Genomic DNA, 16709 nt, shown 5'->3' with positions numbered 1-16709 from the left:
AGTCCCGCTCTCTTAACCACTAAACCAAACTGGGGTAGACAGACAATACTGACCTTGAAAGACCAACAATCTGATGACTCATTAGAAAGCGACTTCGTGTATTCATGTATGTAAAGTGCTATCAAGTCACAGCCAATTTATGGCAATCCTGCAGTGTTTTCCTGGGAAGAGACATTTGGAGGAGGTTTTCCATTGTCTGCCTGTGTAGCAACCAAGGCTTCCTTGGTGGTCTCCCATCTGGGTATTAACCAGGAAACTGCTTAGTTCCTGAGAGCTGACGAGATCGGGCTAGCCTGGGCCGTCCAGATCAGGGCTCATGTATTCCCAATCTACAGAAAAGAACTCATAAACCATCCTTATTCTCTGCCCCTCTTTACGTAAAGTATAAGTAAAAGGTAATGATAACTAGAGAGAAAATAAGTGGGTTTTTTTTCATTTTTTAAGGTAAGGAGTAGAAACAGGGTAGAATTTTCAAGAGTACTTAATACTCTTAAAGGGTGACAGCCAGCTACATTAAACAAAAAGCTCTTTCCTTTATTATTACTAAAATAATGAGAGGAAACAGGTTTGATTTTTGCATGTGTTGTTTAACTGGAAAAATATATACTAAACAGGCTTAATTATCACTCTAATCACTATTTTAATATCTATAAAGGCTATGATTTTGGTAAAGGTAAAGGTATTCCCCTGTGCAAGCACTGAGTCATTACTGACCTATGGGGGGACGTCACATCACAACGTTTTCTTGGCAGACTTTTTATGGGGTGATTTGCCATTGCCTTCCCCAATCATCTACACTTTACCCCCAAGAAACTGGGTACTCATTTTACCGACCTCGGAAGGATGGAAGGCTGAGTCAACCTTCAGCCAGCTACCTGAACCCGGCTTCCGCCGGGATCGAACTCAGGTCGTGAGCAGAGCTTGGACTGCAGTACAGCAGCTTACCACTCTGCGCCACGGGGCAGCACAGTTATGTATTTGTCTTGCCTTTTCTGTAATCCCCTTCTTGTTTTAACAAATATATATATATATGTAATTTTTTTAAAAAATGCCTTTCCATGGTGCGGCAAGCAGGGCTGTGGAAAGTCATCCTTCATGCTCCTTTGGACAACCTACCGTTACCTGGACTCTTACTGCATAGGTGCTGCAATTCTCCCATTGTCATTCTGCCACCAGCCTCCCCTGTCCATTCAAGTAGAGCACATTCCATCTACAGTTCAGACAGATAAATGAGCTCAGCTTGTCTGCTTTACTTATAGGTCCTTCCAGAAGACGGGTGCAGTTATGAAAAAATAGGACGGAGCTAAATGGGCATAGTTAATGAGGTAGTCCCAGCAAGCTGGTTTGGGCAGAGAATAAGGATGGTTTATGAGTTCTTTTCTGCAGATCGGGAATACATGAGCCCTGACCTGGACGGCCCAGGCTAGCCCGATCTCGTCAGCTCTCAGGAACTAAGCAGTTTCCTGGTTAATACCCAGATGGGAGGCCACCGAGGAAGTCTCGGTTGCTACACAGGCAGGCAATGGAAAACCACCTCCATATGTCTCTTCCTAGGAAAACCCTGCAGGATTGCCATAAATTGGCTGTGACTTGATAGCACTTTACACACAAGAATACACAAAGTTGCTTTCTAATGAGTCAGATTGTTGGTCTCTCAAGGTGAGAATTGTCTGTCTACCCCAACTGGCAGCACCTCTCCAAGATCTCAGGTAACGATCTCTCACATCACCGATTACCTGAACTTTTTAAGTGGAGATAGCAGAGATTGAACCTGGGACATTTTGCCTGCCAAGCAGATGCTCTGCCGCTGAGCCACAGCCCCACCTCCTAGGTACAGGCTAAGGAAGGATGGAGCAAGTCCGCCTCTTGGTGGGAAGGGAGTCATACAGGAGCGGGATGTAAATATGCAGTTTTAAAAGCAAGGAATGGGGCTACAGAGCCAACTTTGCTTGCAAGGGAGCTACTGATATGCTATTACGCGGGAGCACAGTCCCTAGAGCCCACTCCTTGGAACAGCAAATCACCCCTTTCACCATGAAAGATTCTCAGCCCCACGCAAACATATCAAGCTGCCTTATACTGAATCGGACCATCAGTCCATCAAGGTCGGTACTGTCTACTCCGATTGGCAGCAGCTCTCCGGGGTCTTGGGTCTTTCTCATCACCTGCGATCAGGGCTTTTTTTCCTGGGAAAAGAGGTGGGGAACTCAGTGGTGGAACTCAGGACCGCACAATGACGTCACTTTGGGTCAGCTGGAACAAGGGGGTTGTTTTTTAAAGTTTAAATTGCCCTGGGCGAAAATGGTCACATGGCCTGTGGCCCCGCCCCGATCTCCAGACAGAGGGGAGTTTAGATTGCCCTCCGCTGGAGTGGCGCGGAGGGCAATCTAAACTCCCCTCCGTCTGGAGATCAGGGGGCGGGGCCACAGGCCATGTGACCATTTTCAAGAGGTGCTGGAACTCCGTTCCACCGTGTTCCAGCTGAAAAAAGGCCCTGCCTGCAATCCCTTTAACCGGGGATTAAACCTGGAACCTTCTGCATGTCAGACAGATGCTCTCCCACTGATCCACAACCCCTCCCCAATACCCCCCCTTCCCCAGCAAAAACCAAAGGGAAAAAAAAAACACGCAGACACTTCAAACCAGCCACAATTTCGGTATCTTGGTCTTTATTTCTTGCTGTTGCAAAGTGGAATGCAATTTTTTTTTTGTCTGCGCTTTATAAATACAGTTTGGCAACTACACCCTGCAGCACTGGTCCCCAGCCAAAGTTTAACGCATAGTGAATGGAGCCGGACAGGAAGCTTCTTACACACAGAAAGAAGAGCTCTTGGCAATGTAAGGAGAGCTAGAGCTAGAATGCAACCCTTGGCTATAGAAAAACGTTACAGGGACACAGTTTTCCCAGCCCAACAATTATTTTTAAAACACCTTGAAAAAATGGCCAGTCCCTGATTTGAGCTGAAGGCCCCTCCGGTTCTTCGAAGAGCCTATTTATACAAAAGGCACCCCTTGACTCTTCCTTTTCCAAACCAACTTGTGCTTCCAACCACTTTCAAAACAGATGGGCAATGCAGCTACAGAACACAGTATATACAGGGGGGAAAAGACAGGGGGAGAGAAAGAATATGGACTTTAGCACCTAATGGCCTATGCAGGCTTGCTTTGCACAAAACATGGATGTAAAGGAGGCGGGGAGGGACAAGCCCCACATCCTACAGTTTGCACGGCTTTCAAAAGAGGCAGGTGTGGCAGAGGCAGGCGGTTCTCAGCCTTTAGCATGCAGTAAAATTAAGTGGAATGTTATCTCAAAAAAAACCCTTTGAACAGGCGAGATCCACCACCTCTCCCCTCCACAGCCAGAGGAACTGGCGGCTTCTGGAAAACACCCCAATAGCCATTAACACAAAAAAACCCACTGGAAAGGTGCTATCTAGAACTCTACCACAAAATTACATGTACTGGGGAACAGAAGCAGGGTCCAAGAGAGAGATGCTGCCAAAGCAGAGCGAAAGGACCGTCCAGTCGCCCCATGTGAACACACAGATACCTCTTAAACCGACTGGTATAGAAGCAGAGTGAAGGTTAAGGCTTGTGCTTACATCTGGAGAAAAGGGCTGCTGTTTGGCTGCAGAGGGAGAGGGAGGTTGCTAAGGAGCAAGGCCAAAAAAGGAGCCCCTCCCCCTGGACTTTATAAAGCTATCAGGAGAAGCCGTGGCACTAAACCTGGAGAAGAAAGACTCGGGTAGAAAAAAGACTTTGGTAGAAAAAGAACAAAAATACTCGGATGGGAGAATGCTGGACCCAACATGAGAAACAATGGCCGTCTTGGCATTCCTCAAAAATCAAGCCTCCTTATTCGTTTACAGATTAGAGAATCTAACAGTCATGGGAGTTTCAGGGCTGACTGCAGAAGGGGCTGAAACAGGCTGAAAGTGGAATGTTTCAAGTACTGTAGGCAACCGAAGAGGCTCTAGGGAAAATATGCCCCAAGGTCAGCCTCCTTGGCTGTTTACCTAGGTGGATAATCTCCACGGTCTCTCCTCAGCTGCCAAGACCCTCTTGGAAAAGTTGGTTTTACTTAGCTAATGAATCTAGTGCAGGCCTCATAAATTCTGGCCAACCACACCCAACAGGTTAGATTAAGATTAAATCTTCTGCAGACCGAAGGCAAAGGCTTCCATCGGCAGAAGAGAACTTCCCTACTGATCCCGTGTGGATCCCGGGGGACAGGGAATCCTCAGGAATAGCATGAGGGGCAAATCAGAGGCCTGCAGCTGGAAGGAGGAACCGGAAGAAATTAACACCTGCCCTTCCCTAAGCGGGAAAATATTGTCTGGATCCACGGTCTCCCAGTCACTGGACAATCCTCCAACACCACCCAGTCCCAGGAGGCCAAAAGAAGAGGTGTAACAAACTCCCAGTGAGCCACTGTAAGTGGCCAGTGGGTCACAAACTCTGTAGACAGCCCCACGTTCCTGAATCACAACATGCACAGGAGGACAGAAGACTGAGCAGTTACACCACCACACTGGTGTTTACCGTCCATCTAGCTGGCTCCCACCCAGAGAAGCCCGAAGAGCCCCTGTGTCTATAGTACAAGCAGGAATAGGATCTGAGGAAGGACAGCCCGGGGGTCACTGCCCAAAGCGAGCCATAGGCCCTTAAAGGGAATGAAACTGAACAAAAACCAAACTGGAGGCAGGGGGGAGGAACTGCAGTCCGGAGCAATCTGAGGAAATCAGCTAAGAGGGCAAGGAGGGTTTCGACATATTTGGTCTTCTCTCCCACAAACACAAGCTTCTGGAGGTGGACTTCTAAGGCAGTGGCCAGTCATGAGTTTCACTCCATGACCAGAGGTGCAAGGTGCTGTCCACAAAAAAAAGGCACAAAGGGGGAGGGGTTCCAAGGAATGCATGGTTCTTTTTTTTGTTTTCTTTTGGCCCAGAGCACTCTTCGGATTCCTGAGCTGTCTTCTTCATCGGGCGGAACATACCAAAGGGGGAGCTTGCCGTCCGGCGAGGTGGAGGCTACACGGCAACCATCTCTCATCGACGAGCGTCCAGAAAGGGTTTTTAAAAAGCAGGCGGTTGAAGGAATAAGAGATCAGCATGCCGGTTTTTTTCCTCCCCCAACCCATCCCGAGGAAGGCACTAATTGGTACAGAACGAACTTTAAAGCTGCAATTTTTTTCCTTTGTTAAAGTGCAGAAAGCAAAATAAACAGGAAAGGGCTCTTTTTAAAAAAATGAAAAAAGAGAAAATATCCAGAGCCAAGGGATGGCTCGGAGGTACTCTCAAGGAAGCCTACAAAGCCATGCCTGGATCCGCAGGCAGTAACAAGACCGTTGCCCTCAGCCCGGAGTTTGGACCTCTTGCATTAAGACCTTACTGGATTTTCTTGTCATTGGCACTTGTCCCGGACGTGCTGGCTTCTGCTAACTGAGTGGAACTACTTGCACGGGATGTTGCCTGGAAGGGAGAAGACAAAGGAAAGAGATGTGCGGTAAGGAGATTATTAAAACCAACACAAATTAAACATAAATAGTTATTCACTATTATGCAAGAAACAAAAACACCCCAAAAGCATCATTGAGAATCCTGACCCAACATCACAGTCCTTCTGTGCATGCCAGATGGTACGGCAAATTCTCCCAAATTGGTGACATGCCAGAGATCCTCACAAGGAAGAATTTCGTAAAAGCCCTGCTAGATCTGCTCAAAGGTCTGGCCAAGTCTAGCAAAGTTGGTCTCAAGCATCTTTCTAGATTGGACACAGGGGACCTAAGAGGACATGCAGGGGAGGGGACACCCCAGAATTGTTTCCTTGGCTAGTCACTGCTGTGATAAGCGGCCAGGTGATGGGTGGGCTGCGCTTGGGGCTAAAAGTGTGCCTGTCACACATTTCATTCCAAGCCACCTCAAGCCAGGTTGCCACTGAGATCATCTGATATTCAGGACAGCTTATTTAACTTTGTGTCTCCCAGTTGTACTATGTGCAGAGACATCTGTTTTGGGATGGGGAGAGGATAATTTGATTTTTAAAAAAATTTTTCTAAAAATCTGCTAGAAAATCTCAGGTTTGTAGAAGCATTCCCCTGCCCTCTTTCAGTACACTTGCCCCAGTTTGGTGCCAGTTTGGTGTAGTGGTTAAGAGCACTGGACTCTAATCTGGAGAACCAGGTTTGATTCCTCACTCCTCCACTTGAAGCCAGCTGGGTGACCTTGGGTCAGTCACAGCTTCTCGGAGCTCTCTCACCCTACCCACCTCACAGGGTGTTTTGTTGTGGGGATAATAATAACATACTACATACGCTCTGAGTGGGTGTTAAGTCATCCTGAAGGGCGGTATATAAATTAAGTAGTAGTAGTAGTAGTAGTAGTAGTAGTAGTAGTAGTAGTAGTAGTAGTAGTAGTAGTGTTGTTATATTGTATGGATTTTTAAATCCACACTCCAGAGCCAAGTATAACATTAGATATATGGTGGAGAGAGATCCACCACAGCGTAGTGGTTTAAATGTCATACTAGGAACTAGGAGGCCCGGTTTCGAATCCCCATTCTGCCATGGAAGCTTGCTGGGTGATTGTGGCAATCAACCGGCAAGTCCCACCTACTCTCCAAGGCTCTGAACCAATCCTGGTGATTTAAGCCTTATGTAAATCCCAGTGATAGATAGCCAATCAGAGCCTCTGGAGCAGTTGGGAGGGGTGAGCCAGCCTCTGTTTAAGAAGGGATAAGAGATTATTTATTTATTTATTTATTTATTTATGTGTTATTTAATTACATATTGTGGTCCGTTCTGAGTCCCTGCAACATATAAATCACAACATATAAAATATACAATAATAGCAGCAGCAGCAAATATAAAATCAGCAAACAACAATACAGTACTAAAAACAGCCACACATGTATTGCACTGCCCATGGGACAGGGTGGCTGGTTTCAGATGGATACAGAGTCGGGTGGACACACACCCTTCCTATGGTAGGAGGCTATTTAGACAATTTGAACAGCTCGCCTGCCTCCATCACCATATGCCTTTCCTCAGAGAGGGATTTTGGTGGCTTTGGATAATCGCCTAAGCTTAGTCAGGCTTTTTATTTCAGCTTTTAGTGAGGATTTGGGGTCAGGTTAGGAAAGGAAATTTGTTTTAACTGAAATAAACAAGGCCTCTGTGGAGGACCCATCAATTCTAGTTTTTTGTGTACAGGTTCTATGACCAGGAACTCTGTGAGGTGAAAGAGCCACCTGGAACCTGAGTGTAAGCCTTTAAGCTGTGGTGAAAAGGCTACACTGGACCTTAAATGCCAAGGGACCCTATCTGGAGAAGAAGGAATTCATTCTCCCCTCAGTGTTTGAGTTTGGTTAATCCACAGGGAAGAAAACATGTAACCTGTACTTTCTGATTATTCCACACTAAACCTATACTGAGTTAAATGCATGTTGTTCAGTTCTATCTACATCTCGTCTGTCAATTCAAAACAGTTGCGTGAAGGTTATATTTACTTCACATTATTCATGTAGGGTCACAAATAAGAACGCTTCTGCCAAGAAAACATCATGATGCAACGTCCCCCCATGGGTCAGTAATAACTCGGTGCTTCCACAGGTAAAAGGAAGCACCGCGGTGCTTCCTTTACGTTTAAGGAACACAAAGCTTACATGCTGCCAGTTAAGTAAAGTTTGTGTCTCCCCTTTTTCTGATTGTGGGCAGCTGAGGGAGTTCAAAAACATAAAAGCGCAAACCAGAGTGTGCGGTTTGGACAGCCCTAAGTTTAGAAAGCCTGTTTACCTCAGAAATCTCTCTCTTTTCTCCTCGCCTCATGCCACCCTGCTCGCTGCACCACAATATAGGCATACATAAAAGTGGTGCCAGCCACAGTGACCTTAAGTCAGTCATACACTCTCAACCTGGGCCGTTTTCACACAGCCAGGTGCCCGGAAGATCGTGTGAAACTCACGGCATAAAAGTGTCTTCCTAGCACAATTTCTCAGCACTATTCCGTTTAATGGCCCTTTTTCTGATGTCATCAGGCCCTTAAAGGGGATCGTGCCGGGAGGTAGTGCTAGGAAGACGCTTCATGCCGTGAGTTTGCACAATCTCCCGGGGCACGTGTGAAAACGGTCCTGGCCTCGACCAGAGCCAGAGTGTTTTCCATCCTGACCCCAACCTGGTGGAACTCTCTGTCAGAAGACACTTGGGCCTGCTAAGATCCTGTATCCTTTCGGCGGACCTGCAAGACAGAGATGTTTCGCCAGGCATATGGTTGAGGCCAGTATTAGATCCATCTAAGTAGCCTCCCTGCCAGTCTCCTACTAGCGGGGGGGGGGGGGGGACACATGGCCATCTTCCCCCCATGCATGAGTAGTTATAGAATACCAACTCACACCTCCACCCTTTCTTCTTTTATATGGTGCACAGAGAATGGTGAAGGGGGCCCCATCTAGGATATTGGAATTTATGCCTGCTGAGCTTATAACTAATGGGATGATACAATGAGAGATTTGTGACTTCATTGTTTTTATCTAATTGTATTTTTATCTATTGCTGTAACCCACCCTGTGCCTGCTTGCAAGGAAGGCGGGCTATAAATTAAATAAATAAGTAACAACAACAACAACCTAACCTACTTCACAAGGTTGTTGTGGTAATAAAACAGAGGAGGGGAGAATGGTGTAAGCTGCTTTGGTCCCCACTGGGGTAAATAAATAAATAAATACTGAAAGCAATAAAAGAAGGTGTCTGGAAGCCATCTTAAAAATTCATTCATGCTTATTCTGCTAGTCCAAGCTTTCTTGGACTAGTGCCCATTTCAGCAACTGCATCTGAGAGAAATGGGCTCTCATTCACAGCAAAGTATGCTTTAGACAAACATGCATTTTAAGTCTTTCACATGCCAAAAGACATGTGTCTGGTTTTGCTCTAACAGTCTCACACAGCTATGTCTCTTGGAATTTGTATACCACTACAGCTGCATACCATCAGGTGCAATTAAGCCTAGAGGTCACTGCAGTTTTTACTGGCACTGCCAGTGTAAACATGAACTGACTTTTCATTCTAACTTGCAAATCAAAGTATATGAGCTTTCATCACAGAGATGATACAGCCTAGACAGGGCTTCACCACAGAGATGACACAGCCTAGACAGAGCTTCACCACAGAGATGTCACCCATGATCAACAGTAGCTTTCTGTTTGGAGCAGAAGTTTTGGCCACATATCATGCTACTCTTTTTGTGCCTCTATACCTGGCCGCAAACCATAGGAGCAAACCCACTCTAGATAAGCCACTCAGATACAAACCATCCAGCATAGGCACCCACCTTTTCCAGCAGAAACTCAGCCGTGGTGTCGATGATGACACCCAGTTCGCGGTACTGGCCCGAGTAGCGGATGTAGCCCCAGGCCAGCAGGGAAATGAGCAGCAGCCCCACGATGAAGTTGCAGAGCTGCGAAACGATGTCCAGCCCAACGTAGCCCGTGAAGCCAGAGCTCAGGTAGAGGGAGATGATGCCACCGAAAATGATGGCGGGCGTCCGGAAGGTGTTGAAGATATTCTTGCTCTGGTTGTGCTTGGCAAAGTCCTCGAAGAGTGCGGACATCTCCCGAACTAGCTCGTCCTCGTAGCGCTGGCTGAACTCCTTGCCTCCCATCTTCTTGATGCGCTGGAAGTGCTGCAGGGCCAGCGCACTCTGCACACGATGCTTCTCCTCCAGCAGGTCTGGAGAGACGTACGGCTTATCCCCGCCGCAGAGCTGGAGAAGGGGGAGAGAGGGATGTATTGAAAAAAAGCTAAAGCCTTCGAGTGTAAGGAAAGATAACAAATGGGAGAACTGATAAAAAGTATTATAGAGAATTATGCATGCAGCACAGAAGAGAATGGCTTCTCTTTAACTCTCTAAGGTGGAGCTAAAACTCCATGGGGAAAATTAACAGGCACCAGCAGATTTGGAGACAGTCACAGTGTGTCATTGTGTAAAATACAGCAGGAGCCACATTGTGTAAAATACAGCAGGAGCCACAGATGCAGGTGGCTTCAGAAGGGAGAGAAATTAATGGAGGGGAGAGGCCAGTTGTGGCTGTCAGCCACGATAGCTAAAGAGACCCTCCAGATTTACATGCATCATGCAGCTGACGAAGAGAGCGGTGGTTCTCGAAAGCTTATGCTACAGTAAAGTTGGTTAGTCTTGAAGGTGCTACTGGACTCTTTTCTATTTTGCTACTACAGACTAACACGGCTAACTCCTCTGGATCTCCAGATTTACAGGCAGTCTACCTCTGAGTACTAGTTGCTGGAGACAAAACAACTGGTTAGCGTTATAGCATCCATGCTGGGCCTTTCCAGAAGCACCTAGTCGGCCGCTGTTGGAAACAGGATGTCCGAACAGATCTGATCCAGTGGGGCATTATTCTTTTTTAAAAGCTGCTAGCACACTGCAATTAACTTAAAAACGAAGCCTTTGCATAAAGCAAGGATGAATATTCTGTGACCTTTGTAGATTTTTAGAGAATCCAAGGGGGAAAGTTCCCCAAGGTCCACTGATATATGGAAGCATTAGTAATAAGAACTGTTGGGTGTGACCACCCTTCCAAAGTAAAGGTAGGTGCAGGATGGAAATGGGCAGGAGCAGGCTTGTCTAGGGTGTAGTTTAGAGTACCCAAGGAAAGAAAAACAGAGAGGGGGAAACAGGATTCCCAGAACCTAGTGGAGAATTAAAATTCAGCCACAGTGGATGATAATGAAAAGTACTGAGTAGGAACTGCAAGCGTGATCTATGTAAAACACTAAGAACATATCTAGCCTAAAACAATGATGGGATCTCACCATTTTGAAGAAACAAAACGTATTTGGGTAAAGAGTAAAAAAAGAATAAATTTGAGGAAAGGTGAAAATGGCTTAGAAACTGCTGGAATTGCAAACAGTGGGGTGGTCGAAGTAACTCCTGGGCCAGTTCTTGCCCTCAACCCCTCCCCAACTAGTAGTTAACCGTTTGTGGCTTTAAAGTATTTACAACTCTTTTTAGAAGATGATCCAAGACTTGGTGGGGAGGAGAGAGTCTTCTGTTAACTTAGCTTCCTCTCTCTGGACTATCATCTTGAATTGAATTCAGAATTCTACTACAGGAAATCCAGCCCGCATGTCAGAGATAGCAGTTGCAAAAAGGGAGATGCTGCATACACACCCACCCCAAAAGGCAAGCCCTGCTTTGCTGCTGTCCTCTCACCTTCTCCATGTTGGTGTAATACATGTCCTTGGCTGAAGCAACGGCAGCCAAGTTATTGGCTTCAGCTGTGGCCTGGGAGGAGAGAAGAACAAAAAGTCTAAGCGTGTAATCCGTTCCACCTACCCCTCTGGAGATCATCCACCCAGTTCTGCAGCTTTGTGTACCCTATTCAAAGCAGCATCTCTGCACACTTTTCAGCATACCGTGGAAACCATAAGGCCTAGAAACTTGATTTTAAAAAAGGAACGCTATTTTGGAGGCAGCTGAATTCCACACCCCGCATCAGATTCTGGCCCACATCCAAACTGGCAACTGCGTCAATGATGCTGTGGTCTGGTGACCACCAGAAGTGGGAAGAGATTTAATTCTTGTGACAGCACACAACGAGGAGACAGAAGACAGAAAACCAGACGTCTCAGCTCCACCCATCTTTGAACATCCTGTGTTCTAAGCCTGGCTCTTGCTTACAGGACCAGGCCAGAACATTGCTCCATTCAGCCCAGTACTGAAGGGCAGTAGATCTCTAGGAAGGGCAGTTCTTTCCCAGATGCTTTAACTACCAGGGAATGAGGTCCAGGGAATGAGTTATCCCCTGAGGTCTGGCCACTAACACTCAATTGAAAGCAGTACTATCCCCAGTCAGGTAGCATGATGCTCCATGTAGCTTTCTGCAAGCTGGATCTGTTGCCAAGGACCCCCTCCTCCTCCTGTTATGAGGCCTGCCCCGAACTGTGTCAGTTTCCTGTGTTGCTGTTTTAAAGATCTACTAGAGACTCTGTTCCAGGGCAGCATTGCCCATGCCTATTTCCTGTTCTCACTGCTGCAATGGACTGTACAATCTATGCCTGCTTCCTGCCTCCTTGGGCACCTATCTCACCTGGGCCCAGAGCCATGCTGCCAGCAGCACAGCGCCAGCCGGAGGGAGTCTCCTCGAGCCTGGCCAGGCACCCCCTAGTCAGTTCCCGCAGACAGCCCCTTGCAGGCCGGTGACTGAGTCTGCCCCCGCCACTGGGCAACCTGCTAGCAAGCCCAAGCCGTGCCAAGGAAGAAGCCACGTTCCCAGAGCAGTAAAGAGCCAGCCTGGACAGTTTACTTTGAGGCTGCCATTTCGTGAAAGCGAGCTGGTCACGTCCGCAGCAGCCAACCTCGCCCCGCTCTGCATATCTCAGAAGCTGCCCCGGAATGGAAGCTAAGTGCCGACTGTCCAAGAACACTTAACGGACGCATCTCAATGCAGCCACTGCATTCCAGAGCTGATGCCGTCAAGACAACGCCAGCTTCCTGGCCGATCCAATCAACCCGCCCGGCACTCCTTTCTCCTCCTTTGTCCCCTCTTCCCGAGGTGTCACAGTCTTACAATCAGACACTAAAGTGGCCCATCAAGGGTAGTTGTAGAGCCATTAAGCCTTTGTTCCCCTTTTGAGAACCACAGGGAAAGGCACCTGCCCCAGGGTATGTTTTGGGGTATTTAAGCCGGCCTCCCCGGTCATGAGGTGTGCGTGCCATTCCTATCCTGAACCTCTGCTGCCTCTCTCTCTACAGGTCTAGTGCAGGCACTAGATACTACCACGCTTCGCTGCTACATCTTTCTTCCACGCCGTGACCAGGTGAGTATACCCAGTTCCGTCGATCTCAAGTGGGCTCTCCTGCTAATGCAACCGGCTCTATTTTTCCAACTCTTTATTTCCTGGTCTCTTGTATGTACCTTGTTTGTGTGTGTTATTATAGGCATACGCAACACTATTAGTAAAACATGTTTTATCTTTATTAGTCTTGCCTCTTTATTGCACGAGTGATCTGAAAGAAGGACTCTAGTATAGCTGGTTAAGATCCACACTAATTCAAATCCAGACTGCAAGCTAATTCCCCCATTAAGATAGCAGTTCTGGTAACAGATCCCACCATCCACACGCGGTCGGAAAATCTGCCTTGGTCTGCCACTGGGATGGGAAGAAGAAGTGGGTGGGGAATGATGGCTGTTATCATCACAGGGTTAGAGCCAATGGATCTGTTCTGCTAACAACTGTGCTTTCCCCCAGGCCCTTGTTGCTTGCAAAATGCTCTTCGCACCAGGAAGAAAAACACAGCAGTTAGAAGAACAGACCTTTGAGATCCAGCCAGGTCAAATCAAAGAATCTGAAACCTGAAGAAACCTCAGGGCAGGCACCGTCACTCTCACACCTCCTCCTCCCAAACAAAGGAGAAGGGAAACTGAGGAATGTAAAGAAACAGAGGGACAGGTGGGATTACTTCAGGCACAAGGACAGAGGGTGGCTTTCAATCAACCCCCAGGGAGTTTTAATGCCCCATCTTCAAGACAAAGGCTCACCTGCAACATGGACTTGGGGTGAGGCAGGTCTTCTCCCTGGTAGATCTTAATATAAGCCTGGAAGGGAGAAAAAAGGTACATGGTCAGCAAAGAAAACGGGTGAAGAGGGCTTAGAATCCTAGTGACCCCCGTGATTTACTGCAGGGGTCTCCACTGTGACCCCCCCATGGGGCCCGCTGACACCTTTTCTGGTGCCTGTCAAGTGTTTTTAGAAAGTGGGCAGGCCAGGTGGGGCTTTTGCCCAGCAGAGCTTCTGGCTGACTACAGGAGCTCTGATTGGCTGTGCAGATTTTTAAAAGGTTGCTTTGGCAACAACTGCCGCCACGGCAATAAAGATCTTCACACAGTAACTGAAGGTAAGCTGTGTGAATGCAAGAAAATATTTTTTAACAATATGTTCATTTTAAAAGGCATCCTGTTAAAGAGAAACTCGGCCTAAAATGTTGAAGAGATACTATTACTGTTATTCATGTCTTCACTCCCTGACATTCTGTGCAGCAGCTGTTTTATGTGTGTCAGACCTCCAAAGGTACCCGCAGCAGGGTGGATTTGATTTAAATCAAATTGATTTAAATCACAAGTCAGTAAGACTTGATACAAATCATGGTTTTCTACATAAAGGCTCACTCTTGCTTGCTGTTATAACCTTAATATTTACAACCCAGAAGGAGGTTGCATTTTTAGAACACTAACGTCTCAGGTTAGTTTTACATTTACATCAAAGAATTAATGATTGTTTGGTTATTTACCATTTGAAACAGATAATTATGAAATCATTGTGAGATGAGCTGTCTCCACTTTAATAGGTTAATCATTCGTATTTGGACAACTTTTCTGCTGTACTTTATTGCAAGGAGAAAAGTAATAATTAACGATAATCATTTAAAATGCTTTACTTAACTAAAACAATAACATTATATAGCATATGTATTCTTGTACTTTCTTAAACATCTATGCCGACATGGCAACGCAGCCCTCCCAAGGTCCCAGAGCAGCCACGGAGAGGCCCGGCACAGTGGCAGGGCCGGATCAAGGGGGGCACGGGGGTAGCCTGTCCTTGGCGCCGCCGAAGAGGGGGTGCCTGGCGCAGCTGCCAGCTGCCAGGAGCGCACCAGAGCTGGCGGCCTGCCGCGCGGGAGGCCGAGTGCAGGGTTGGGAAGCCCTCGCTTGCCCCATCAATGCGGCAGCTGGCTTGCCGCGCGCACAGGACCTCCCAGCCCTGCACTCAGCCAGCCGCCCCAGCGCATGCCCATACCGCCGCCGCTGCCAGATCCGCGGCGCAAGCATGCGCTGGGGTGGCAGGCTTGCCATGTGGGCAGCACAGGGCAGCAGGGCAGGCAAAGCGCGCGGAGGGCCTCCTAGCCCTGCGCTCAGCTGCCTGCGCAGCAAGCCGGCCGCCCCAGTGCACACTCGCGCCACCGCCACCAGCTCCACGGAACACCGGGCGCTGGGGCGGCCAGCTTGCCACGCGTGCAGCACGCCTCCCGCCCTGCATGATGACGTTACAGGAGTGATGTCACCACGCAGTGCCGGGAGTGCGTGTGCATGCTGTGCGCGTGTGCAGAGGGCCAGACAAGGGATGCCCCACACACCAGCAAGCCAAGATCTGGCCCTGCACAGCGGCGCAGCCCTTCCAAAGTCCTGCAGCAAGGGCCTGCCAAATCAGTTTTCTAGAGCCCATTGTATTTTTCCCCACAACACCTTTTTTTTGCTAGTAATACGATAAATCTCAGGCTACGCTCATAAAGATCTCAAGATTTCTGAATATTCTGCTCAAAAAGCATTTGTACTGCTTGTCCCTCACTCATCACACTTAGCTGCTAACACTATCCAGATCTATTCCAGCCCAAACAATTTTCTATTCACGGAACTTCTCGAAACGTAGTACTTAAGAGGTAAGGGGTTGATTCTCTATACATAGATATTTGCAGAGGAACAATAGGATTGAAGTCTCTTTCTCAACTCTGTATGTTTATTTTAAAACATTTTTGCTGTTAAGAAGAAGCATGGTTTCTCTGCATGCTCAAATTCACAGTTTAGAGAACTGGAAAACCAAGCATCTGTGACGGTATCTTCCGGATAGAAAAATTACCCAAAATTATCTTACAGAAACCGCTGGGAGAGCATGACATGGAACCTTAATAAATGAATTAAATGAATTATTTAAACTTTGCATGAATATACAGTCTCATACTATATAATTAAAAATTAATCCTTATTTCATGATGAAAAATATTTGGCCTATAATAAACAGAAAACTGATAAGATTTCCCCCCCCCAAAAGCATTTGATCAAACAGAATCCGATTTAAATTTTAAAATTTTGATTTAAATTTTTAAAATCCATTTAAATGTTTTTATGATTAATTTTTTTCCCACCCTGCCCCACAGGCTGAAAAAAGTTGGGGACCCCTGCTTTATGGGGAAGGGAATTTTTAAGGAGAAATATCAATTTGCAACCCTTAGGACCAAAGTGATTTAGTGGCTAGAGTGTCAAACTAGGAGTGTCAGACTAGGGTCGAATCCACATTCACCCATTACCCGCATGTTTATCGGATATCTTCCGTTTGCCTCCAATCCGCGATTTTTTCCTCTTCGTTCACATTCCTGCTTCCAATCCATCTTTCTCGCGCGTCCCTTTGGTCACACGGCCGCTCGAAAACCGCTTTTTTGGGCGGGACCTTTTTTTCCCACCCATTTTTTAAAATTTTTTTGAGCGCACTTTTCCGTTATTTCGATCTTTCCTTATAAAGAAACATCATTGAAGATGATGATGCCTCTCTTTCCCCCACTGACAGCACTGATGGCTCTCTCCCATTTCTTTTGTGGAAATTTGGAAGCATGTGGGAAGCTTTCGTGGGCATTTCCTATGCAGGACAGTTCAGTGCCTGAATTTTACTGAAGTTTCACTTCCTTGGAGTGTCATTATTTCGATATTTTGTAATTTCGATATTACAGTAATATAAAATAAAAAAAATAAAAAACAGTTAAAAAGAAAGTTTCGCGAGTCCGTTCTGAGGATGGATTCACCCCAAAATGATTTTTCAAACTACCAGATTTGATTCAGAAACAGCATAATCAATAAATCCAATGCTATGAAGTCAAAAAGAGTCTTTTGCAGACTACGGAGCACTTGCAAGTTGAATCAGCCAATAG

General features: G+C 46.8%; 1 protein-coding gene across 1 annotated transcript in view; it reads right to left on the bottom strand.

The window, feature by feature from the left end:
- Positions 1-2652: 2652 nt before the first annotated feature.
- ATL3 (atlastin GTPase 3) overlaps positions 2653-16709 on the bottom strand; it is a 41940-nt gene continuing 27883 nt past the window's right edge. Inside the window, exons 10-13 of the mRNA XM_054993504.1 lie at positions 13555-13611; positions 11226-11297; positions 9324-9755; positions 2653-5471 (exon numbers count right to left, since the gene is read on the bottom strand). Coding sequence (XP_054849479.1) covers positions 5388-5471; positions 9324-9755; positions 11226-11297; positions 13555-13611 — 645 coding nt within the window. The 3' untranslated portion in view covers positions 2653-5387. The remainder of the gene's footprint in view (positions 5472-9323; positions 9756-11225; positions 11298-13554; positions 13612-16709) is intronic.

The sequence above is a fragment of the Eublepharis macularius genome, chromosome 1 (genome assembly GCF_028583425.1).
Source record: "Eublepharis macularius isolate TG4126 chromosome 1, MPM_Emac_v1.0, whole genome shotgun sequence".
Classification (NCBI taxonomy): Eukaryota; Metazoa; Chordata; class Lepidosauria; order Squamata; family Eublepharidae; genus Eublepharis; species Eublepharis macularius.
Note: the sequence above shows the minus strand (reverse complement) of the source record. Positions and strands in the feature narration are given on the sequence as shown.